The 21,829-nt window shown below is 36.1% G+C and overlaps 1 protein-coding gene across 2 annotated transcripts; it reads right to left on the minus strand.

The window, feature by feature from the left end:
- Positions 1–1,272: 1,272 nt before the first annotated feature.
- LOC114387600 (F-box/FBD/LRR-repeat protein At3g14710-like) lies at positions 1,273–3,438 on the minus strand. Of its 2 annotated transcripts, XM_028347802.1 has the most exons (4): positions 3,118–3,438; positions 2,270–2,616; positions 1,742–1,885; positions 1,273–1,621 (listed from the first exon to the last, which is right to left on the minus strand). In XM_028347802.1, exons 1-4 carry the CDS (start codon positions 3,209–3,211, stop codon positions 1,346–1,348), a joined length of 861 nt encoding a protein of 286 aa, XP_028203603.1. In that variant the 5' UTR covers positions 3,212–3,438; the 3' UTR covers positions 1,273–1,345. The 2 variants fall into 2 exon arrangements, with proteins under 2 accessions (XP_028203603.1, XP_028203602.1); XM_028347801.1 differs by having other exon boundaries at positions 2,270–3,438.
- Positions 3,439–21,829: the final 18,391 nt, after the last annotated feature.

Below are 21,829 nucleotides of genomic sequence, written 5' to 3' on the forward strand. Positions count from 1 at the left end.
CCATTCGCCTCCTCTTCGCTGCCACCAACCCCAACAAGGTCGAGATCAGGTACGACGAGTCCAACTTCACCGTCATCTACCATGGCATCCCATTGGGCAAAGCCACCATCCTCGACTTCTTCCAACAACCTTACAGCACCCGACAGATCATCACCATCTTGATTTTCCCTCCCCAGATATGCGCATTTTTTCGAGGCTGGCCGCGTCTCCAATTTGGTCAAAGCAGTGAGGGATGCAATCGGAGTGTGAGCAGATGCTGCCGAAGGCGGAGAGGATGGAGACATTGACGGCCAGCATGAAGGTGGAGTTGTGTTGGGGAGGAAGAGAAGGGAAGAAGATAACGAAAGGAAAGGAAAAGAAGAAAAAGATATGTGAATTGTCACCATTGTTTGCAAATTAAGCTGTCAAAATTTATTACCTAATCATATAATTTGACGAAAAGAATCTAATTGAGACACTTTAAAAAATTTGAAAATTAAATTGGATGTTTTAACAATTTAAGATTAAATTAAATCTTTTAAAACCTGTTGATATAGTGAATCTTTTTTTATGCTCTTTAATGTAGAAATTAATTGCATTTTTTTTTATACAATATGTTAGTATATTTTGTTATTTTTAATAATATTTTCTTTTTATAATTCAGTTATTTTAAAGGCTAAAAATAAATACATTTGCAACCAAATAACTTTATTAGTTTTCTATATATAATGATTTGAGAATTAAAAGTTATTTATTAATCTTTGCTAATAAGACAAACTTATTATAAACACTAACATAAGAAATAGACAATTTGAGTTTTGAAAGACACCAAAAAATATTCGCTTTTATTATCGTAATTTTCAGTATATTATATTTGTTTTTCTTATCTTGCATGTCTTTTGGACATTGTTTGTAAAGTTTCAATGTATTTCTGGCCTTGAATGCATTAGTCTAAACATACGATGTGAAAAGGCAAATTAGATATTATATTGCATCAAATGTCTGTAGAGATTTGTTTTCTAGGTAGTAGTGATTATCACAATTATAGATTCAATTATAAATAATTCTCATGATGTATATATACATATATATATATATATATATATATATATATATATATATATATGAGATAAATTATTAATTTAATTAATGTTTCGGAATACATAATTACAAATATTTTGTATAAAGTCTTATTCGATGGTTTATTTATCTCTTAGATAAAGTTTAAGTTTTAAATTTGGTCCCCCCCTCTCATTTAGTTCTCGGTCCGTCCCTGTATATAAAACCCATGAATTAAAATATTAATGTATCTGTTCCACACAATATATCTTCTTTAATTTACAAATATATCTCTTTGACTAATGCATTAGAATTGTATCATGACTAAGTTGGAACACTTTGGAAAAGATAGTATCTGGTCCTTGACTTTCTCCACGTCGATTTCTGAATACCGCAACCAGAAAGCAGTACATATGATCATTTGCTCCAAGACTGCTGCATTTGCCAACACAAATTTTGCCAAAAGAAGCTCATGCTCGCGCACATTAAATTCCTTAAACTGAAAAACTTTGAGGCTAGACAGGAAGCACTGAGGCACTGATGCAGAAGTCAAGACATGATCTTTATTTGATTCTGATACTCCCTGAAACATTTTTTAGTGTGTAAAATCAGCCATGCATCCACCATTTGTTGTATGTCAAAAAAATATAAACAAGCACTTATATTTCTGTGAACCCAAATTAAGTAACAGTTGAAAACTTACATTTTGTAAAACAAGACTACTAAGAATTGGGCAATTGTTCAGAATGTTGAGCAGAGCTTCACCAGTGACCTCATTTAGTTGCAGATAACTCAACCTACTAAAAGCTGGTAGATGGGTGAAAATATCTCTGGCATGCATCAAAACCTGTATAACAAAGAAAAACTTCAAATTCTGGGAGTCAAAGTTTTCAATATTGTTTTAACATTCTACAAAATAGTTTGTATTTTATATAAAATTGTAACAAAAACTCCTCATCTTGTTATTCAAAATTGTATGCGTCACCTTTTGAAATAATTTGGTTACTACATTAATTTTTTAAATATATTTGCGTCACTACTTCAGTTCCTTAAAGATTTCTCAAAACTAAGTATCGATTTTTTTTTCCTCAAAACTAATAATTCCTAAAAAAATCTTTCTCATCAGTTAAATCCTGCAAGAGCAATTTAGTGAATAATTTTATATCTTCTCTCTCAAAGATTTGTCCATCACTCTGCAAAATTCCCATCCACATGGCATTAAATAGCATACCTTGTAAAACAATAATTTCAATTGCTTCACTTCACGGATTTGTGCAAGAAGCTTGTGTACTTGAAACCCAAGTTTTCCAACATTGGTCATTTTGTCTTCATCAGCAACAATCACAACAGATGCACTGTGAATTGATGCTGAATTCAGTAGAATGATTTCTTGCTCAAGATCACCCCCATAAGAGAAATCTGCTAGATTGGGAGCAAAAATCTTGATGGCAGATTTATGTGATTTATTTGATAGAGAGTTCCATATTGCTATGGAAAACCTTTCCAGTAGAGGTGCTTTGATACCAATGTTCTGCTTAGTTAACCACTCACATCCTCTAGCTTCAAGCACTTTGAGAACTGGAAAGTTAAGAATTAGATCTTCTGAATAATTGGAGGATTCACTCACTAACCTTATCCCAGAAATGCTAAGGTTTTCAAGATTTGGGAGAGAAGAAAAGATTGGAACACTAACAGTACATTTCATTTGAAGCACCAATTGCACTAGAGAATTGCAACTAAAGAGGGAACAAGAAGGAAATAGGATTTCATCGGCATACTGAATATGAAGATTCTGGACACCCCTTTGCAAGATAGAGGAAATCCATGCACTTACCAGGGTTGAATCATAATGATAACATGTTAAACAAAGAGAGAAACTTTGGATGCTTGAATTGGCTAGGTGAAGAATCACCTTTTTCACAAAACACACAAAGTGTTCTTTTTGCATCTTTTTCCCCAAAGGGTGCAAAGCATCATTAAACTGTAGGCCTGTGATGGATTTCCAAACATGAATCCACCCTTTTGATAACACACTAGTGTGAACTGCATCTGTAGTTGGAAGGAAAGACAGAATCTTACCAAGAATGCTTTCATGCAACTTGCTAATTATGCCTTCCCCTTCAACCACAGTTTGCTCAGGAGGTAACCTTTTTGTTGCAATGATTGAATTCATGACTTTGAAGCAAGTGTGCGCACGATTCCTGAAGGTGTCAAGTTTCACAAATTGTCTAAAGATGAATAATTATGAAGGAAATAAAACAGATTTATGTAAAAATTACTTCAAAGATACACCGTTTAGTAATGCAACATAAGATTGAATTAACGTGAAGTATATGTGCAATTAATATCAGTAGAGAGACAGAGGAGATAGTACTATTGAGTAAATTTGCTCATTCTGGGTTATGCTTAGAATGTGTATGAAACAGAATGGCGAATGAGGTGATATTTAACTGGGAAATTATGCTGATGCAAAAAAGAAAATTAAAAGTTTGCAACTTTCATTTGATATAAAAAATTGCGCTAATTGGACTGTTCAACATTTTACTTTTAAAATGAATAATCATGCATGGATACTTAAATGTTAACCGGGAGATTATGTTTATTAAAAAAAATTAGAAAACTGAAGCTTTCAATTAGAAAATTGCGCTAATTGGACTGTTCAACTTTTTACTTGTAAAAGGAAAAAAAGAAGGAAAAATCATGGATGGATATTTTTTTTTCTTTTTTTGCAAGGCCATGCATGGATACTTAAATGTTAACTACCACTTATAGAGAGAGGGGCAAATATATGTATAACAAGTGATATGATGTCCTGTCCAAAAATAAAAGTGGATATATGATCTGACAAAAATTAACAAAAGAAAGGAAAAATATATTTTCACAGTAAGGGAGGTTGAATTATAAATTTTTAAAGTTTTTCGGAAATCAACAAAGATTTTCATCTAAAAAGATAACTTTATAAAATAGATAACAAATCTTTGTAAAAAATGCACTCAACATCCGTTGTCTCACAATGGATAGATATCTTCACTTGATCTTCATCTAATGCTAGCATTAAATGCACGTCATTTCTTCATGCGGAAAGTCCTTTCTTCAACACTTGCGTGTTAGAAAACTATAGCAAGTAGTCAATTCTTTGTGTTAGAGCAAGTCCTGCATTGTTGAGCTCTTCTTTTGATGGCGATTGAGGAATTTCATATCTTGACCTCATTTATTCTGCATAGGATTCGACAGATCCTAGAAGAATATTTCGACAAAGATCTTAGACACAGGGTATTAAAAGATGTCTTAAATCTCATCTCACATATTGTATCATATCATGATTCCATTTGCCTATCATTTGAAACATCAAGCACAAATTTTTTAATGCATGTTCTGATAAAAACATTAGATACGCGTAACACGTAACTTTTAACCTTTGTATTTGTTTATATCTAATCAAAATAATTAAGGGTCCTGATTCATCTTTAAGACGTAAATGTATTTTTGACTCAACAATCTCACCCTTTTGATGATGTCAAACAAACACAAATGTAAAAAATAAGAGCAGACTTATAAGATATATCATTAAAAACATTAGTTAGTCTTATTAGATGCAAGGATACATAAGATAAATAAAACATAAAGCATAATAAGACTTTGAGGCAAAGTCTGTACAAGTATCATAAAATATCTCATTTTATTCATATAAAGATTTTCACATTGAGAAGATGTGTTTTGAGTATAGAATAAGATGTTTAGGACATAATTAACTGTATGAGCTCCCCCTTAATTGATGCTTTCATCCGACTTTGCATTCCTCCTCAAATGATGCCAAGCTTCAACTTTTTTACTTTTTGTCCCCTTTTTGTTTGGCAGCTTCTTCATCAAACTTCCTAAGAAACTCATCACTAGAGTCTTAGAGTCAAAGGAAAAATTAACAAGACTAACTAGGGGTGTTGGAGAATGAGGAGGTTTCCACCCAGTGGATTTCTTGTAGAAGAAATCATTGATCAAAGACCATTTGCAAGCCTCCTTCTCAACATGGGCACATTCATTCAAGGCTTGAGCAAGTGCCTCTCTGGTTCTGACAAGTTCCTTTTCAAGTAGTTAAACATAGGCTCATGAAGGTGAAGGATCATACACTTGAATAGCCAGGAATCCAAATGCAGTGTCAAACTCAACTTCTTCAATGATAGGATCCACATGATGTGTGAAGAAGAATCTAGAGAAAGGAAATAACACCATAAATGATAAGGTGCGATCAGACTTAGCATAGAAATCCCTTTGTCATGTGCAGATCATGTTGAAAGGAGTTTCTTGAGTGAAGCACGAGTGGTTTAGAGTTTGATAAAAATGCCCAACTTTATGATGATAAGCATCAACAGGTGGTTTCTCCTCAGGTTCCAATCTAGAGCAACATGCCTACAATCTGTAGAACCTCATTATGGCATATCCATCCAGGGTTGTGAGTTCAGACTTGTGTTTGAGAGCTTCAAGCTTATGTTTGAACAAACGATCAAGTTGAGTAGAGTAAGCATCTTCTTCATCTTCAATAAATAATTCTTTGCCCTTGTAGCATTAGATCTTTTGATATAAGACAAGGTTATCAACAACTATCTAAAAGTGAGTTTCTAAAGTGGCCAGGCAAGAGAATTATGACCATAACATGAAAGGCATGTGAGTATTGAGCCTTTGGATTTTGTGAAAAGAAGCTTGGCTTGATCTGATCTCCTCTTTGTAGGCAGATAACATCATTCTCAACTCTAGGTCATAGTCTAATTGTTCCCAGTTTGAAAAGTTCAAACTCGCTTCAGGTTCCTCCAACAAAATGTTTTATGTCTAGAAGTTCATGCCAGACTTAGAATGATCCCATGGAAGAATAATATTAAAGGTACATAGAAGGCCCACCATCTGTTGTAAATTCAAGGGAATAAAGAAGGGCATGTCAGCAAATGCAGCCTCTCTACTTCTCCAGATGCTGGCTCCAGAAGGATAAACCTTTCTATCTGTGGGCATATGCACGAAGATCAGACTATTAGGATTGAAGACTTGTTCGTTTTCACCATAAAATCCATGAGCATGCTTCTCTTTTTCAGGTAAGTTGTCCCAATATTGATAGGAGAAAAGGTCAATCATTGGGAAACCTTCCTTTCTAGGATTAAGAAGATTATGCTTTTCCAACTCCAACTTTTGCATCTTTGGATCAAGCGCATGAGCCCCAATGTCAACCTTGTCTCTCTAGACTCTGTTGCAAGTTTGTCATTCCAAAACTCTGTCTTTTGAAGTCAGGATAAAATATGACACTCGCATCTAGTTCAATAAGATTATTCTTTGGAGGTGGTGGTGGAGGCAATGATCTTGAAAGAAGTAGCCACTCAGTAACTTGTTGCAGATCTTTCCTTGTCAGACATCGATCAAGATTGGAAAAAAAGTTGTCAATATGATAGGTGCTTTAATGGCTTGCAACACTTTCCTTTGTTTGAAACCAACTTATACATTTGCAATAGTATGAGATGACGGTGGTCCATATATAGCTTCAAAGCATCTGATGTTGTCTTCACCCATTACTTCAGACAAGACGACATCAATTTGTCTTTCATCAACATTAGACACTGGCCTTGATCTAAAAGGTTCAACACCAAGGTTTGTCTCAATTATGTTGTCTTTGGACTCATGGAGAGAAGCTTCAATGACAGATTATACCATAGCTTATTCAAGAGATTCTTTTTTCACAGGTCCAAGTATTCAACAATTAGAACCTGTTCAACTTCTACTTGTCTTGCAACAACATCTACAGAGAATACCTCAACTACATGCTCAATAGCAGATTGAATCCTCTCAAGCTCTTCCATCTTAGCTTGTTTAGCTTCCAATTCAGCTTATGCCTGTATAAATTTTAGGATAACTTCTTTAGGCACTGACTCACCATAAAAAACAAACATGGTAGCCTCTTCAATTTCTTTCCTTTACACCTCCTTAGCAAACAAAGTCTTTAGAGTTTTAGAATAATGTCTTCTAGAATTTCTTCAGAAACCTTTCCAGCCAAGACTTTTAAAGTTGCATCTTCAGCTAGCTTCTTTTTATGTTTTTCCATTAACGCAACTTCTGTAGATGTAATGATGCCAGCTTCTTCTTGTATGGCATCCTTCCTTTCAAGATGTTTATCTATCTTGGCATTTCTTCTAGACTTAGCCAAATATTGTTTGGTTGCCTTAGCCATGGCGGCGACTTCTTTCTTGCTTAAGGGGGGAGAGGTTGGTTTGGGTGATGATTGTGAAGTTTGTGATGGAAGGGGGCCAAGGAGGGTCAAGGTTGAAGGGTTGGGGTGTTAAGAATCTCTACTTCAGATTCTTGGGTGTTGGATGGTGAGAATGGTTTGGGTGATGAAATAGGTGCAAGTTATGGAACGAGGGTGTTTGATTTCTATGGTTGGTGTTTTTTGTGGGGGCATAGATTCACATTCAGACTTAGAGTCTGGTTCCTTCATTTTTTGGGTTGTTTGAAGGTCTGAAGGTTTGGGGTTAAATGGTGGTTATTTGTTAGATTTCTTGGATTGGTCTGAGGATTTGGGATTAGATGATGGAGGTGGGTCTTTTCTTTTGTAAGTAGTTTGGGTTAGCTAGGTTTAGAGGGTTTTGGCTTGACTTAAGCTTGCTCCCCCTAAGTCTGCTAAGAGGCTACTTCAGACTCTAGATCAATTGGCTACTTCTAAGCCTCTTTCATCTACTCTGCCACAGACCATGCTTCTTATTTTTTTATCTTTCTTTTGTTATATTTTTTAGCATATTCAGGGAAGTTATCAGCCATTCCCATTTTGACAAAGGTCAATCCATTAAGTTGTGTGGGACCTGCAGATGGTTCTAACACAAACACATCTACCCCATTATTCCTCATGATCTGAGTGAACAATATTCCATTAGGAATGAGGTTCATCTTATCTTTGGTATTAAATCTAACCTTCAAAGCTTGAAGCCAGTAGAAGAATATGACTTCAGGGAGATTCAACTTTCACCCACCATCACTTTATACATGCAAAAACTATCTTTGTCAGTTACATAATCTCTTGATGCTAGTTTGGGCATGACTATGTTGAGCAGAAAGTTGTTGATGAGCCTGCACATATGTGAGGTTAGCGGTCCTCAGAAAGCTGACCAAACCCTTCTTATCAGATGATTTTGGACACTGTTTTCCATAGAGCATAAAGTCCACTGTTTCACAGGTTATCTCCTTCTCCCAATCTTTATCAAAGACTAGACATTCTTCTAGACATCCAATCGCAGCAACAAGAGTTTTAGGTGAGATGACCACCTCCCTTCCATTTACGATTCCCCAAATGCTGACATTGTCTTGCCTTGTTGTGCCCTAAAATAAGGCATAGGACCCATAGTGCCATGAATTGAATTTCTCCAAGAAAGGTGTCCAGCTAACACAATTAAACAGGACTTTGACAATGAAACCTTTTTCTATCAGACTTTGAAAGTTCACTCATTTCCCAAGGATGAACCAATCATCTAGAAAAGCCTTCTTTGTGTCTTCAACATTTTTTATAGCATAAACCCTAACATTTTCACTTTTCTTGGGAGTCATTGTTCACAAAGATTCAAACTTTTAAAGAGAAAAGGAGATATTTTTTTGAAGAAACAAGTTCTTAGATGTAAGCAAAAAGCACAAGAAGTTTCAGAGAGTTCAAGTTTTTCAAAAGAGTCTCTCTAGTTGTCCGCCCTAGCTTTTTATAGGTTTTTGAAATGAGAAAGAGAGAGAGAGAGAGAGAGAGAGAGAGAGAGAGAAACATGCAGTAATGGTTGAAAACACATTTAATTTTTTTTAAAATTGTTTTTCAATCATGGCGAAAAATATGGTGGCACACCTTTTTCAAAATAAAATTGAAAGGTTTTATCTTTGTAAACACGTTTCCCCTTCTGTTTGTACACTTGAACACACATTAGTCCAAATAGATTAATGAAAAGCTATAATGATGACATCATCTAAAGCAATATGATATTCATCATTACTCTGATAAGCTAACCATATGTAAATGTTCCCTTATATAGATAAAACGTTCTTTAGACAAAGGTTTAGTAAAGATATCAACCCATTGATGATCTGTGTCTACAAATTTTACATTAAAGATCCCGTTTTGCACATAATCACAAATGAAATAATATCTTATCTCAATATGGTTAGCCTTTGAATGCTATATGGGATTTTTAGACAGACTGATTGCACTAGTATTGTCACAATATACTAGTATATTGTTTTCAATATATTCTTTAGACAGACTTAGAGTAATCTTGTAGTTAATATTTTATTGATAACAGTTGTGAACAATAGCATTCAGTAAACACATACTCAACATCACCTGTAAATATTGCAATGGAATTATGCTTCTTACTTGCCTACGATATTATACAAGGTCTAAGATAATGACATCCACCACTTGTACTTTTTAGTTCAACTTTGTCTCATGCATAATCTGCATAACAGTATCCTACTAACATGAAATCCTAGTTTTTCTTATAGAACAAAAATTGGTTAGTAGTGCCTACTAGATATTGCAAGATTCTTTTAACAAATTTGAGATGTGACTCCCGAGGATCATACTGAAATCTACACACAAAAATACAGTATACATAATATTAGGTATTCTAGCACTTAGATACAGAAGTGATCCAATCATACCTTTGTAGATCGTTTGATCTAATGGTTTACTTTTTTGTCTTTACTTAGAGGATTGGAAGCATGCATGGGAGTTTTCATTGGTTTAGCACCTTCCATCTTAAACTTTCTTATAAGCTCTTTAGTGTATTTTTTTTATTAATGAATATACCTTTGTTATCCTGTTTGATTTGAAGCCCCAAAAAGAACTTAAGTTCTCCCATTATGCTCACTCTTCATCATTTTAAACTTACTCTTCATCAGATCAAAGAAATCTTTGCACAAAGATTCATTAGTAGCTTGATAATATCATCAATGTATATTTGAACTCTAATGAAATCCTTGCCAACTTCTCTTCTAAAAAGAGTTGTGTCTACCTTGCCTCTCATAAAACCATTTTCTAAAAGGAAAAAGTCCATCTTATCATACCAAGTACATGGTGCCTATTTCAGACCATACAAAACCTTTTTAAGTTTGAAAACATGGTCTGGAAGAGTTTGATCCTCAAAACCAGGAGGTTATTTGACATATACTTCCTCTTTAATAAAACCATTTAAAAAGACACTTTTAACATCCATTTGAAAAACCTTAATGTTTTTTATGAGCAACAAAGGCAAGCATGATTCTTATGGCTTCAAGTCTTGCAAGCAAGGTTTCAATGAAATTTATACCTTCTTGCTGGTTATAGCCTTAAGCCACTAACGTAGCTTTGTTTCGTACTACTTTATCTTGTTCATCCAACTTGTTTCTAAAGACCCATCTTGTTCCAAGGACACTTTTTTTTTTTACTTGGGAACAAGTGTTTTGACATAATTTCTAGTGAACTGATGAAGTTCTTCTTCCATTGCAATGATCCAGTCATTGTCTGTCAAAACTTCATCTATTGTTTTAGGTTCAACTTCAGACACAAATGCATAAGATGCAATATCTTGGAATGATGATCTAGTTTTAACTCCTTCAGTTTGATCTCCAATCATTTGATCTTATGGATGACAAAGAACGAATTTCTAGTCCTTCATCTAAGATGGTTGATTTGGGGATTGTTTAGTCAATGGAAGAATTTCAATATACTGTTTGAGTTTATTTTCTTTAGATACATCAAACGGACTAATCTGCATATCTACAAAATCATCCTCAAGATCTGATAGCTTCCTATCATATGTTAGTTCATCATTGAATTTAACATGAACAGATTATTCTATGACTAAAGTCCTTGAGTTGAAAACATTATAGGTTTTAGATCTATCAAAATATCCTGAGAATTATCCACTTTTGAATTAAACTTAGCCAGGTCATCTTTAGTGTTTAGGATAAAACACTCACATCCAAATGGATAGAAGTATGAGATGTTGGATCTTGTTCTCTCCATAGTTCATAAGGAGTCTTTTTTATCAAAGGTCTAATCAATATTCTATTTTTCCTTTTTAAGGAGTTCTCGATGAAGAGAAGCTGTTAAAAATACCATTCTTTTCATAGAATGATCCGAACTCAATATTTTCAAACTTAGTCCCATGATCACTTCTCATAGAAGTGATACAAAAACCTTTTACAAAATATTTCAAAAACCTTAAAAGACTCAAGTTTATGAACAAGGAAGTATACCCATGTGCATCTAGAATAGTCATTGACTATAACAAAGCCATATTTCTTCCCTCCTAGACTTAACTTTCTCGTTGGTCCAAATAGATCCATGTCTAATTGTTGTAATGGTCTAGTAGTGGAAACATCATCTTTAGATTGAAAAGAGGTTTTGATCTATTTCCCTTGTTGACATGCTTTTAAGAGAAAATAAGTTTTCCAAAAAATCGTAGGAAGTTTATTTACTAAATCCCTTTTGGATAGTTTTGAAATGTGTCTTAGATTGACAAGCCTGAGTTTTTTATGCAAAAACCATCTTTCAATTTCTCTAGAAAGTAGACACGTTACATTTTATTTACTTAGACCTATTAAGCCAATTTCTTACAAATTGTTGTGTCGTCTGCTAGTAAAGAAGAACTTGTCATCTTCTGTCTTGACTATACACCAGTCTTTATTAAAGGATACAATATAATCATTATTTGTCTTCCCAAAGCCTTTTGTAATACAAGCGATTTCCTCTCTTAGCTTTTCAACTATAAAGGATTCATTAGTCTTACTGCCATGACTTAGACTCTCTTCTAGAGTCTAGATTTTCTTTTTTGATCTTCATTTGATTTCTTCAGTTCTTTATTTTCACAAACGGATATTTTGTATTTTCTTTATACTTTTTGCATTGAAGAGAAATCATATGACTATTCTCAAGAAGAACATCATAGGGCACATCTTCTTCATCTTCTGATGAAGAACAAAAAGAAGAGTCAAATTCAAAGTAGGTTTTTTCCTCAATTTTTTTGTCTATATCTGCCATCAAAAATATATTAGCTTGATCATCATTTGAATTACTTCTCTTCTCACTCTCTGAGTTATCCCTAGTAACCGTTGGACATTTCTTTTTCTTTTCTCAAGTATGTCTTTTTCTTTTTCTTTCTCTTACACTTGAAGCAGATGATCTCGTTGCTCTCCTCCTTGTGTTTCTTTTTAAATCTTGTATCTTTACGTCTAGAAGAGTGTTGGAGCTTTCCTTTCTTCTTGATTATTTATTTGAATTTTCTTGACATAAAGGGTACTTCATTGCTTATGAATCCTTTAGAATTATTATCTAAGTCATCAAACTCAGCCATCTACACCTTCAGAGCCTTAGATGAGCTCTTTCTTTCTTCACATTTGGAGCTAGTTTCTCTAGTTTTGAGGGCAATAAAGTTCCTTTTTTTCAAATGATCCATGTTCTGAAGATGGACTTTATGAACTCTTAGAATACCTAATAGTTCATCCTAAGCTAGGGTTTTAAAGTTTCTAGCTTCTTGGATGGTTGTTGTTTTTGGTTCTTACATCTTTGGAAAGTTGTCTAGGATCTTCAAATTGATATGAGCTTTAGTAAAGGTGTGTCCTAGAGCTTCAAGTCCATCCAGAATAACTTGTAGTATCCTAAACATGTCATCCAAAAATTCTCCATCCTTCATGCAAAAGCATTCATAGTGATACGTTAGAGTGACAACTTTTCTGAGTTGGGCATCTTATGTTCCTTCATAATTAGTACTTAGAGAGTCCTATATCCCTTTGGTTTTCTTTGGTCTACATATCTTTTTATACTCATTTCTAGAGAGAGCACATGTTAGAGTATAACGAGCTTTTGTGTTTAGCTCATTGTAGCTAGATATTTGTGTGTCTATTTTGCTTCAGGTCTGGAAATGGGTATGTCTCCATTTGTGATGATCAGCCAGAGCCTATAGTGATTGGACTTGATGTACATCTTCATCCTATCTTTCTAGTATGGATAGTCCTCTCCTATGAAACTTGATGGTCTTGTGAGAGATGCTCCATCGACAATGAATTAACCGTTGTTGTTGCTATTTGCCATCGGGAACTTTTTCCTCTAGACACTATTAGGTGCTCAACCCTTAGAGGCTAAGCCCTAATACCAAATTGTAAAGACAAAAATCACAAGAATGGGGGGTTGAATTGTACATTTTTAAACCTTTTTTTGAACAAAGTTTTTTGTCTGAAAAGAGAACTTTGTAAGTCATATAACAAAACTTTTTGAAAAACACACTCACATGATGCAAAACAAAAATGTAAAGCAAAAGATGTTTTCAAAAGCCTGCAACCAATTCAGACCTTGGGTTAATTATAAGCAGCAGAAAAGCAAGAAAGTATCTGACACAAAAATTTATATTGATTCGTCTCTACCATGGAGACTACGTCCAGTTCTTAGCAAAACACCAAGTTTTTCAAACTTCATACTAGTTACAAGTATTGCATCATGACCACTTCTAGCTCTACAAATCAAGTTCTACCTTAAGCTTGATTGTCACCTAGTATTCTTTATCCTACCAAGCCATTGTTAGCTTTATACAAATTAGAATAGATTTGTGGCTGAGGTTTTCTCAAAGATTGAATCTGAAATCATCTTACAGACGGATATACAAATCAATGTGTTAGTCTTTTTATACAACTAACTTTTGTGTAGAAAATTTTTTCTAAAACTTGTATAGTTCCCTAATTTATAGTTATTTGATAGGAATTTGTATATAAATCTTGTTTTGTTTGAATAGTTGTCTTTAGAGTATATCCCATGTGATTTAATGATAAAATTTGCACAATTTCAGGTCAAAAGAGGCTAAATTCTTGAAGTGCCAAAGTAGTTGTTGGGCTTAGCGCACATCCTGGGCTAAGCGCCGCTTCAGCGTGCTTAGCGTGACAAGGGAATCTGGAAGAGCTTAAGAATCAAGGCCGCACGCTAAGCGCGAGATCAGCTCGCTAAGCGAGACGTTTGTCTCTTGCCAAGCTCAGCACAACATTGGCGCTTAGCCCAAATCCACTTACTCGCACTAAGCGCGACGACGCGATTTTAGAGCCTATTTAAAGCCTAAATTGTCATAATTAGGGAATGATTTTTGGAGACCAGAGCTGCACAGACTTCGAGAGAGACTCTGGAGGCAGCAAAGAGGAGTAGCTGTGCAGAGAAGCCTAGGGTTCTACATTTTTAGAGAGATTAGAGAGTGTTTGAGTGATTGTGGGGTGCCAAGAAGAGGAGGAGGGATCCCCCTTCTTGTGTAAGCAACAATTGCTTTGTACTTTCTGTCTCATTTGTATTAGGGTTCCTTGTATGGTTGGTTAAACACCCTAGTTGGAGATTTCTAAGGAATAGTTGATGTAATTATCTGATGTAAGCTCCATTGGAGCTTGTAGGCCTAGGATCTTCTTCATCAATGGATTCCTTTGCTTCTTGGAAGATAAATGGCAGCGGAATGGAGAAGGAAGAGAGAGAGGAGACGCCACTTCAAGGAGAAGATGAGTCTAGAAGAAGCTCACCACCATAGGAGGCCATGGATAAGAGCTTGGAGGAAGAAGGAGATGAATGAAGGGAGAGGGAGAGAAGAGCACGAAATTTTGTGCTCAAAAGGAGCTCTGAAATCTGAAGTTAATATTCAAATGATCAAAGTTCAAAAAAAAATACACACACATGATCTCTATTTATAGCCTAAGTGTCACACAAAATTGGAGGGAAATTCAAATTTCACTTGAATTTGAAATTGAATTTGTGGAGCCAAACTTTGGAGCCAAAATTTCACTAATTATGATTAGTGAATTTTAGTTATGGTTTAGCCCACTAATCCAAGATCAATTCCAAGATTCTCCACTAAGTGTGCTTAGGTGTCATGAGGCATGAAAAGCATGAAGGACATGCACAAAGTGTGACTATATGATGTGGCAATGGGGTGTAGTAAGCAAATGCTCACCTCCCCCTCTAAAATTTAATTGGATTGGGCTTCTACCAATTCAATTAAATTTATTTCCAGCCACACACATCAAATATCCACTTAGTGCATGTGAAATTACAAAACTACCCCTAATACAAAAACTAGTCTAGGTGCCCAAAAATACAAAGGCTGAAAAATCCTATATTTCTAGGGTACCCTAACTACAATATGGAGCCCTATATACAAGGACCAAATATAATGACATCCTAGTCTAATATGTACAAAGATAATTGGACCCAACCTTGGCCCATGGGCTCAGAAATCTACCCTAAGGTTCATGAGAACCCTAGGGCCTTCTTCAGCAGCTCTAGCCCAATCTTCTTGGAGCCTCTTGCTCATGGTTCTAGTGATTGGTCCCTTCCTAGGGAGGATTGCATCATCCCCTTCCCCTTGAAGAGGATTTGACCTCAAATCTGTTAGTTCCTCCTCCTCAATATCAGCTCCACCTGCAAAAGGAGTTAAATCAGAAATGTTAAAAGTGGTGCTGACTCCATACTCTTCTGGGAGGTCCAACCTATAGGCATTGTTATTGATCCTCTCCAAAACCTGAAAAGGTCCATCCCCTCTAGGGCTAAGCTTGGATTTCCTTTTAGTAGGGAATCTATCCTTCCTAAGATGGAGCCAAACCCAGTCACCCTCATTAAGAACTAGCTCTTTTCTTCCTCTATTGCCTTTAGTTGAATACACCTTTGTTTGGTTCTCTATTTGGTTCTTAACCCTCTCATGCATCTTCTTTACAAATTCTGACCTAGATTCCCCTTCTTTATGTATAAAAGAAGTGTCCGGTGGGAGGGGAATGAGGTCTAACGGTGTTAGGGGATTGAACCCATAGACAACCTCAAAAGGGGACTGCTTGGTGGTTCTATGAACCCCCCTGTTGTAGGCAAATTCTACATGAGGAAGATACTCATCCCAAGACTTATGGTTGCCTTTCAGAAGAGCCCTTAAAAGGGTGGATAAAGACCTATTCACTACCTCTGTTTGCCCATCAGTTTGTGGATGACAAGTGGTAGAGAAAAGAAGTTTAGTTCCTAACTTAGCCCATAAGGTTTTCCAGAAGTGGCTAAGGAACTTAGCATCTCTATCTGACACAATGGTCCTAGGCAAACCATGGAGTCTCACAACTTCCTTGAAAAAGAGTTTTGAGATGTGGGAAGCATCATCCACCTTGTGGCATGGTATAAAGTGTGCCATCTTGCTAAACCTATCCACCACCACAAAGATAGAGTCTACACCTCTTTGGGTTCTAGGAAGCCCAAGGACAAAGTCCATACTAATGTCTACCCAAGGTGCAGATGGGATGGGTAAGGGTGTGTATAGCCCATGAGGCATCACCCTAGACTTGGCTTGTAAACAAGCCACACACCTAGTGCAATGCTTATGGACATCTTTCTTCATATGGGGCCAATAAAACTTTTCTTTGAGGAAGACAAGGGTCTTATCTATCCCAAAGTGGCCCATGAGCCCACCCTCATGGCTCTCTTTCACAAGTAATTTCCTAATGGATCCTTGGGGTATGCAAAGCTTTCCCTCTTTGAACAAATACCCCTCAGCCAAATAGAATCCATCTTGGGCCTTTTTCCCACAACTCTCATAAATGGGAGAGAAATGTTCATCTAAAGCATACAAGTCCCTAATATTATCAAATCCTAAAATTTGAGCTCCTAGGGAGCAAAACAATGTGTGTCTCCTAGAGAGGGCATCAGCTACCACATTTGTTTTTCCCTTTTTGTATTTGATAACATATGGAAATTGCTCTAGGTACTCTACCCATTTTGCATGCCTCTTGTTTAACTTGCTTTGCCCTCTAATGTACTTAAGTGATTGATGATCACTATGAATGACAAATTCCTTGGAAACAAGGTAATGTTCCCAAGTTTGGAGGGCTCTTATTAAGGCATAAAGCTCTTTATCATAGGTGGGGTAGTTGAGGGTGGCACTATGAAGTTTTTCACTAAAATAAGCAATAGGGTGCCCACCTTGTAACAATACAGCTCCAACTCCCACTCCAGAGGCATCACATTCTAGCTCAAAAGTTTTAGAAAAGTCAGGAAGAGCTAGAACAGGTGCCTTAGTAAGCTTTTCTTTGAGCAAAGCAAAGGCTTGCTCTTGTTTTTCACCCCAGGTAAATGCCACATTCTTCTTCACCAGCTCATTGAGAGGTGATGCAATTGTAGAGAAATTAGGAACGAACCTTCTATAGAAGCTTGCTAACCCATGGAAGCTCCTAATATCTCCCACACTTTTTGGGGTGGGCCATTCTTGGATGGCCTTGATTTTCTCAGGGTCCACTTGGACCCCATTTCTACCAACTACAAAACCTAAGAAAACTATATTATCTACACAAAAGGTACACTTCTCTATATTTGCATAGAGGGTGTTTTTCCTAAGGACTGAAAGAACTTGTCTGAGATGTCCTAAGTGATCATCTAGGCTCCTACTATACACTAAAATATCATCAAAATAAACAACTACAAATCTACCTATGAAATCCCTTAAGACATGATGCATAAGCCTCATAAAGGTGCTTGGTGCATTAGTGAGCCCAAAAGGCATCACTAGCCATTCATACAAACCAAACTTGGTCTTGAAAGCAGTTTTCCACTCATCACCCTTTTTCATCCTGATTTGGTGATAACCACTTTTAAGATCAATTTTTGAAAAGATATTGGCACCATGCAACTCATCAAGCAGATCATCAAGTCTAGGAATGGGGTGCCTATACTTTACAGTGATGTTGTTGATGGCCCTCAATCTGTACACATTCTCCACGTACCATCCTTTTTGGGCACCAACAACACTGGCACAGCACATGGGCTTAGGCTCTCTTGGACCCAGCCCTTCTCCAACAATTCTTTAACCTGAGACTCTATCTCCTTAGTCTCCTGAGGGTTAGTCCTATAGGCTGGCCTATTAGGAAGGCTTGCTCCTGGGACTAAATCTATTTGGTGTTCTATTCCCCTTAAAGGAGGTAGCCCAGGGGGTATCTCTTTGGGAAATATATCACCAAATTCATGTAAGAGTTCTTGGACCTTTGGGGGTAAGGTCTCAAATGTAGGAATTGTGGCAGTGCTAAGGGATGTTTCCCTTGATAGGAGAAGGTAGAAATATTGTTTAAGAAGGAGTGCTCTTTCAATATCACCTTTTGTTGCAAAATGATTTTCCTTCTTAACAATCTTCTTGGAGGAATCCTTTCCCTCTTTTTCCTTCCCCCTGGCCTTTGAAGACAAGACCTTACTATCCTTCTTTTTCTTTTGTTTTTCTAATTTTTCTTCCTCATCCCTCTTATCTTTCATAGTTAGTTGATCTTTGGCCACCTGTGAAGGTGTTTGAGGATGCAACACAAATTTAGTGCCAAGATGGGTGAGGCTAATCTCATTAGTTAGGCCATTATAAATGATCTTCCTATCAAATTGCCACGGCCTTCCTAAAAGAATATGTCCTGCCTCCATGGGAACTATATCACAATTAACTTCATCCTTATATGTCCCAATGGAGAAAGGTACCTTCACTTGTTGGTTAACTATCATTTCCCCTTGCTCATTGAGCCATTGAAGTTTATAAGGTTTTGGGTGGGGAATGATAGTGAGGTTCAACTTGGAAACTAATCTTGTGCTACAACAATTGCAACAAGATCCACTATCCACAATGAGAGAACAAGTTTTATCTAAAATTTTGCATCTTGTATGAAAGATGTTCTCTCTTTGGGATTGAGATAAATCACAAGATTGACCTCCAAGGAGCCTTCTAACCATTAAGAGGTCACCTTCTTCATGAGGGTAGACTTCCTCACTAGACTCTTCACCCCTTACTTCATCTTCACTTCCACTAGAGGAAGGGCAAGAAGTAATCTCCTCTTGACTACTATAAATGTCTTGACCCCTCATGATCATGGTTTTCTTTGTGGGGCATTGAGAGGCAATGTGACCTCTCCCAAGACATTTGAAGCATTTAATGTTGCTAGTCCTTTCTTGAGAACTAGTCTTAGGGGTGTATTTCTCTATGGTCTTACCCTTATCTTCCTTGGGTTTTGAAGGTGCAGCCCCTAAAATTCCATGGGCTTGGTCCTTCCTTGGATAAGAGTGAGAGCCATAAGATTTTTAAGAAGGCTTTCTTTTAAGTTGTTGCTCCACTCTTATACAAAGTTGGACTAGCTCATCTAGGTCCCTATATGGAAGGAGTTCAACCTTGTCCCTCACTTCCATATTGAGCCCACTAAGGAACCTAGCTATGCTTGTTCTTTCCTCCTCCCTAAGTCCAGCTCTTAAAAGGAGTAGTTCCATTTGTTGTCTATATTCTTCAACACTCATACTCCCTTGTCTAAGCCTTTGGAGCTTGTCCATAAGCTCCCTTTCATAGTAGGAGGGAATGTGCCTCTTCCTAAGGGCACTCTTAAGATCATTCCAATACTCTACTGGAGGATCCTCATGAATCCTTCGTTCTTTAACAAGGGAAGTCCACCAATAGAGGGCATACCCTTGAAAGCTAAGGGTAGCCAATGGAACTTTTCTCTCTTCGCTAATATGATGGCAAGCAAAGAGTTGTTCAACCTTCATTTCCCAATCTAAGTAGGCCTCAACATTATCTTTTCCGTGGAAATATGGGAGGCTAATGTTAACCTCTTGAGGCCTTCTATCCTTTTCTCTTCTTTGGGAGTGATGTTTAGTATGTGAACTATGACGCCCTCTATAATAGTCGCTAAGTTCTTCACTTAAACTTTTGCAAGAGTCATGACTACTATAGGAGGCATGTTTTTCTCTTTTCATTTCTTTCATTATTTTTCTTCTTTCTTCCTCTCTTATTTTCTCTCTTTCATCTTGACTTATTTTGTCCACTCTTTTTTTACCTTTTTCTTTTCTCTCTTGTTTTTCTTTCCACAACTTAAGGGATCTCAACTCATCTAATATCTTATACAAGGGGTCCTTAGGAGTAGAACCCTCACCATTAACACTAGATGAAGAATGAAGACTCATGTTGGTTCCTAAGTTATGGTTCTTTCTTGTTGGGGGTTTGAAAACAAAAGGTAAAAGAAACTATGGTTGAAACTAGCCAAAATAAACACTAAAAAAGGTGTGAAAGATAAGGTAAAAACTAATTGGTAAAAGGAAAGCTATCTAGGCGGTTTGACAATGGAGGGTAAAGGAAATAAGCTATGAAAGTAAGCAAGAAATTAAAGTGCAAGAAATGCAAACTAGGCGGATCCTAAGAGTGTTTGGATGACCTCATTTAAGGTTCCCAACAAAACACTCACTATCCTAAGGGAAAATTGCCTAAAATTATTACACACAAATGGAAGTAGGGTGACCTAGCGGAGGCTCCCAACTTACTTCCAATGGAAGGCCTTTTTGTTACAAAATTTGAAAGCAAAGCAAATTGCCAATTACAAAATTACAAAGAAAAAAGTCCTCAATTGTGGTGGCTATTCTCTCTTTAGTGTTTCACTCAATTTGGAGTGCTTCTTAGTCCAATAGCTCTTAAGGTGGTTGGCCCCTTGCTTCTTGACTCAAATTCTTCAAGATATGGCACCAATCCTCCTTTCCAATTCCCTATATGGCAACTCACAAGCAAGGAAACAAAGAGACAAACAATAACCAAAGACAAAAAAAAATGAAATGAAAGCTAAACCAATAGAGTTTTAACAAGACAAATTTCCAAGGATTATTCAACAATTAAAGCAATGGAAAGCACAAAAAAGCAAGCTAGGACTCAAAGAGAAACCTAGAATGGCTCTAGAGTAGAGTAGAAAAACTAAAAAAAAAAAAACAAAAACGACTCAAGAAACCTCTAGTTTTGGCACTTGTTTTCACAATAATTTTCAATTGAAATTTCAGAACTAGGATTGGTATAAAATAGGCACCAATTATAGAACAAATTTTGAGCCAAAACAACAAGCACACTTTCCTTTCACCTTTTTTTTTTTTTCCTGGACACTGATTTTTCTGCCAACTTGTGAGATTTTTCTTTATTTTTCCTTTAATGCAAATCGCTTGGTTCTTTTTTTATAATTTTGGTCCAGATGTCTAAAAAATTCAGTAAAAGTTTCAGCTCAAAAAACGTAGTGACCAATTCCCAGTAATTTATACACTTTTGTATGTTCAAGCTGCCTGCACCAGCGATTTCAACCTAGAAATCAAGAGTAGTGTTTATGTTGCTTAAGGCTTGGATAGTTACAATTTGTGTTTGCTTAAGCTCAATTATCTTGAATAACACAATTCAAGAGAGCTTAAGACTTATTTGATTCACAAATCCAGCCACAACTCAGCACCACAACTCAACTTCATCATAGGCATCATGTAGGAATCTTAGAAAACAAAAAAGAGTTCAAGAACAAGACTACTTCTAGGAATTGATTTAGAACATGTTATGAACTAAATAACATGCATGAATTAGACTCAAAATTCAAAAGATAGGCTAAGAATGACAAGAATACATGAACAAATGTATCTAGAATTCAATCAACAAAATAAAATTCAACACAAACTTAGAACATAATGTGACAATTACTATGACTAAACATGACTCTAAGACAACATGGATTAAGTGATTTACACTTAGATTTTTGTGTTTTTTTTTTTAATCAATATTTTGGAAGAAAATTTAGATCTAAGGTTCAGCACAAGAATATTATGAATGAAAAATGATAGAACCTAAAATCAACACAAAAACAAGATTCAAGAGTAGATCTACAAAATTTGAACCATAGAAATGCAAGAACAAGTGTAGATCTAAGATTTAATCGGTTTATTTTTTTTTGAATCTACTCTAAACAGCACCAAACCACAAGACAATGGAGGATATACATGGAGAATAAGATG

The sequence above is a fragment of the Glycine soja genome, chromosome 15, assembly GCF_004193775.1.
Source record: "Glycine soja cultivar W05 chromosome 15, ASM419377v2, whole genome shotgun sequence".
Classification (NCBI taxonomy): domain Eukaryota; kingdom Viridiplantae; phylum Streptophyta; class Magnoliopsida; order Fabales; family Fabaceae; genus Glycine; species Glycine soja.

Excerpts from the sequence above, each read along its gene's own strand:
- LOC114387600 (XM_028347801.1), bottom strand. The coding sequence starts at position 3,211 with ATGAATTCAATCATTGCAACAAAAAGGTTACCTCCTGAGCAAACTGTG. Across the intron at positions 1,886-2,269 it reads TGAAATTATTGTTTTACAAG|GTTTTGATGCATGCCAGAGA; the intron begins GTATGCTATTTA and ends TTTGTTATACAG. Across the intron at positions 1,622-1,741 it reads GTAGTCTTGTTTTACAAAAT|GGAGTATCAGAATCAAATAA; the intron begins GTAAGTTTTCAA and ends AAAATGTTTCAG.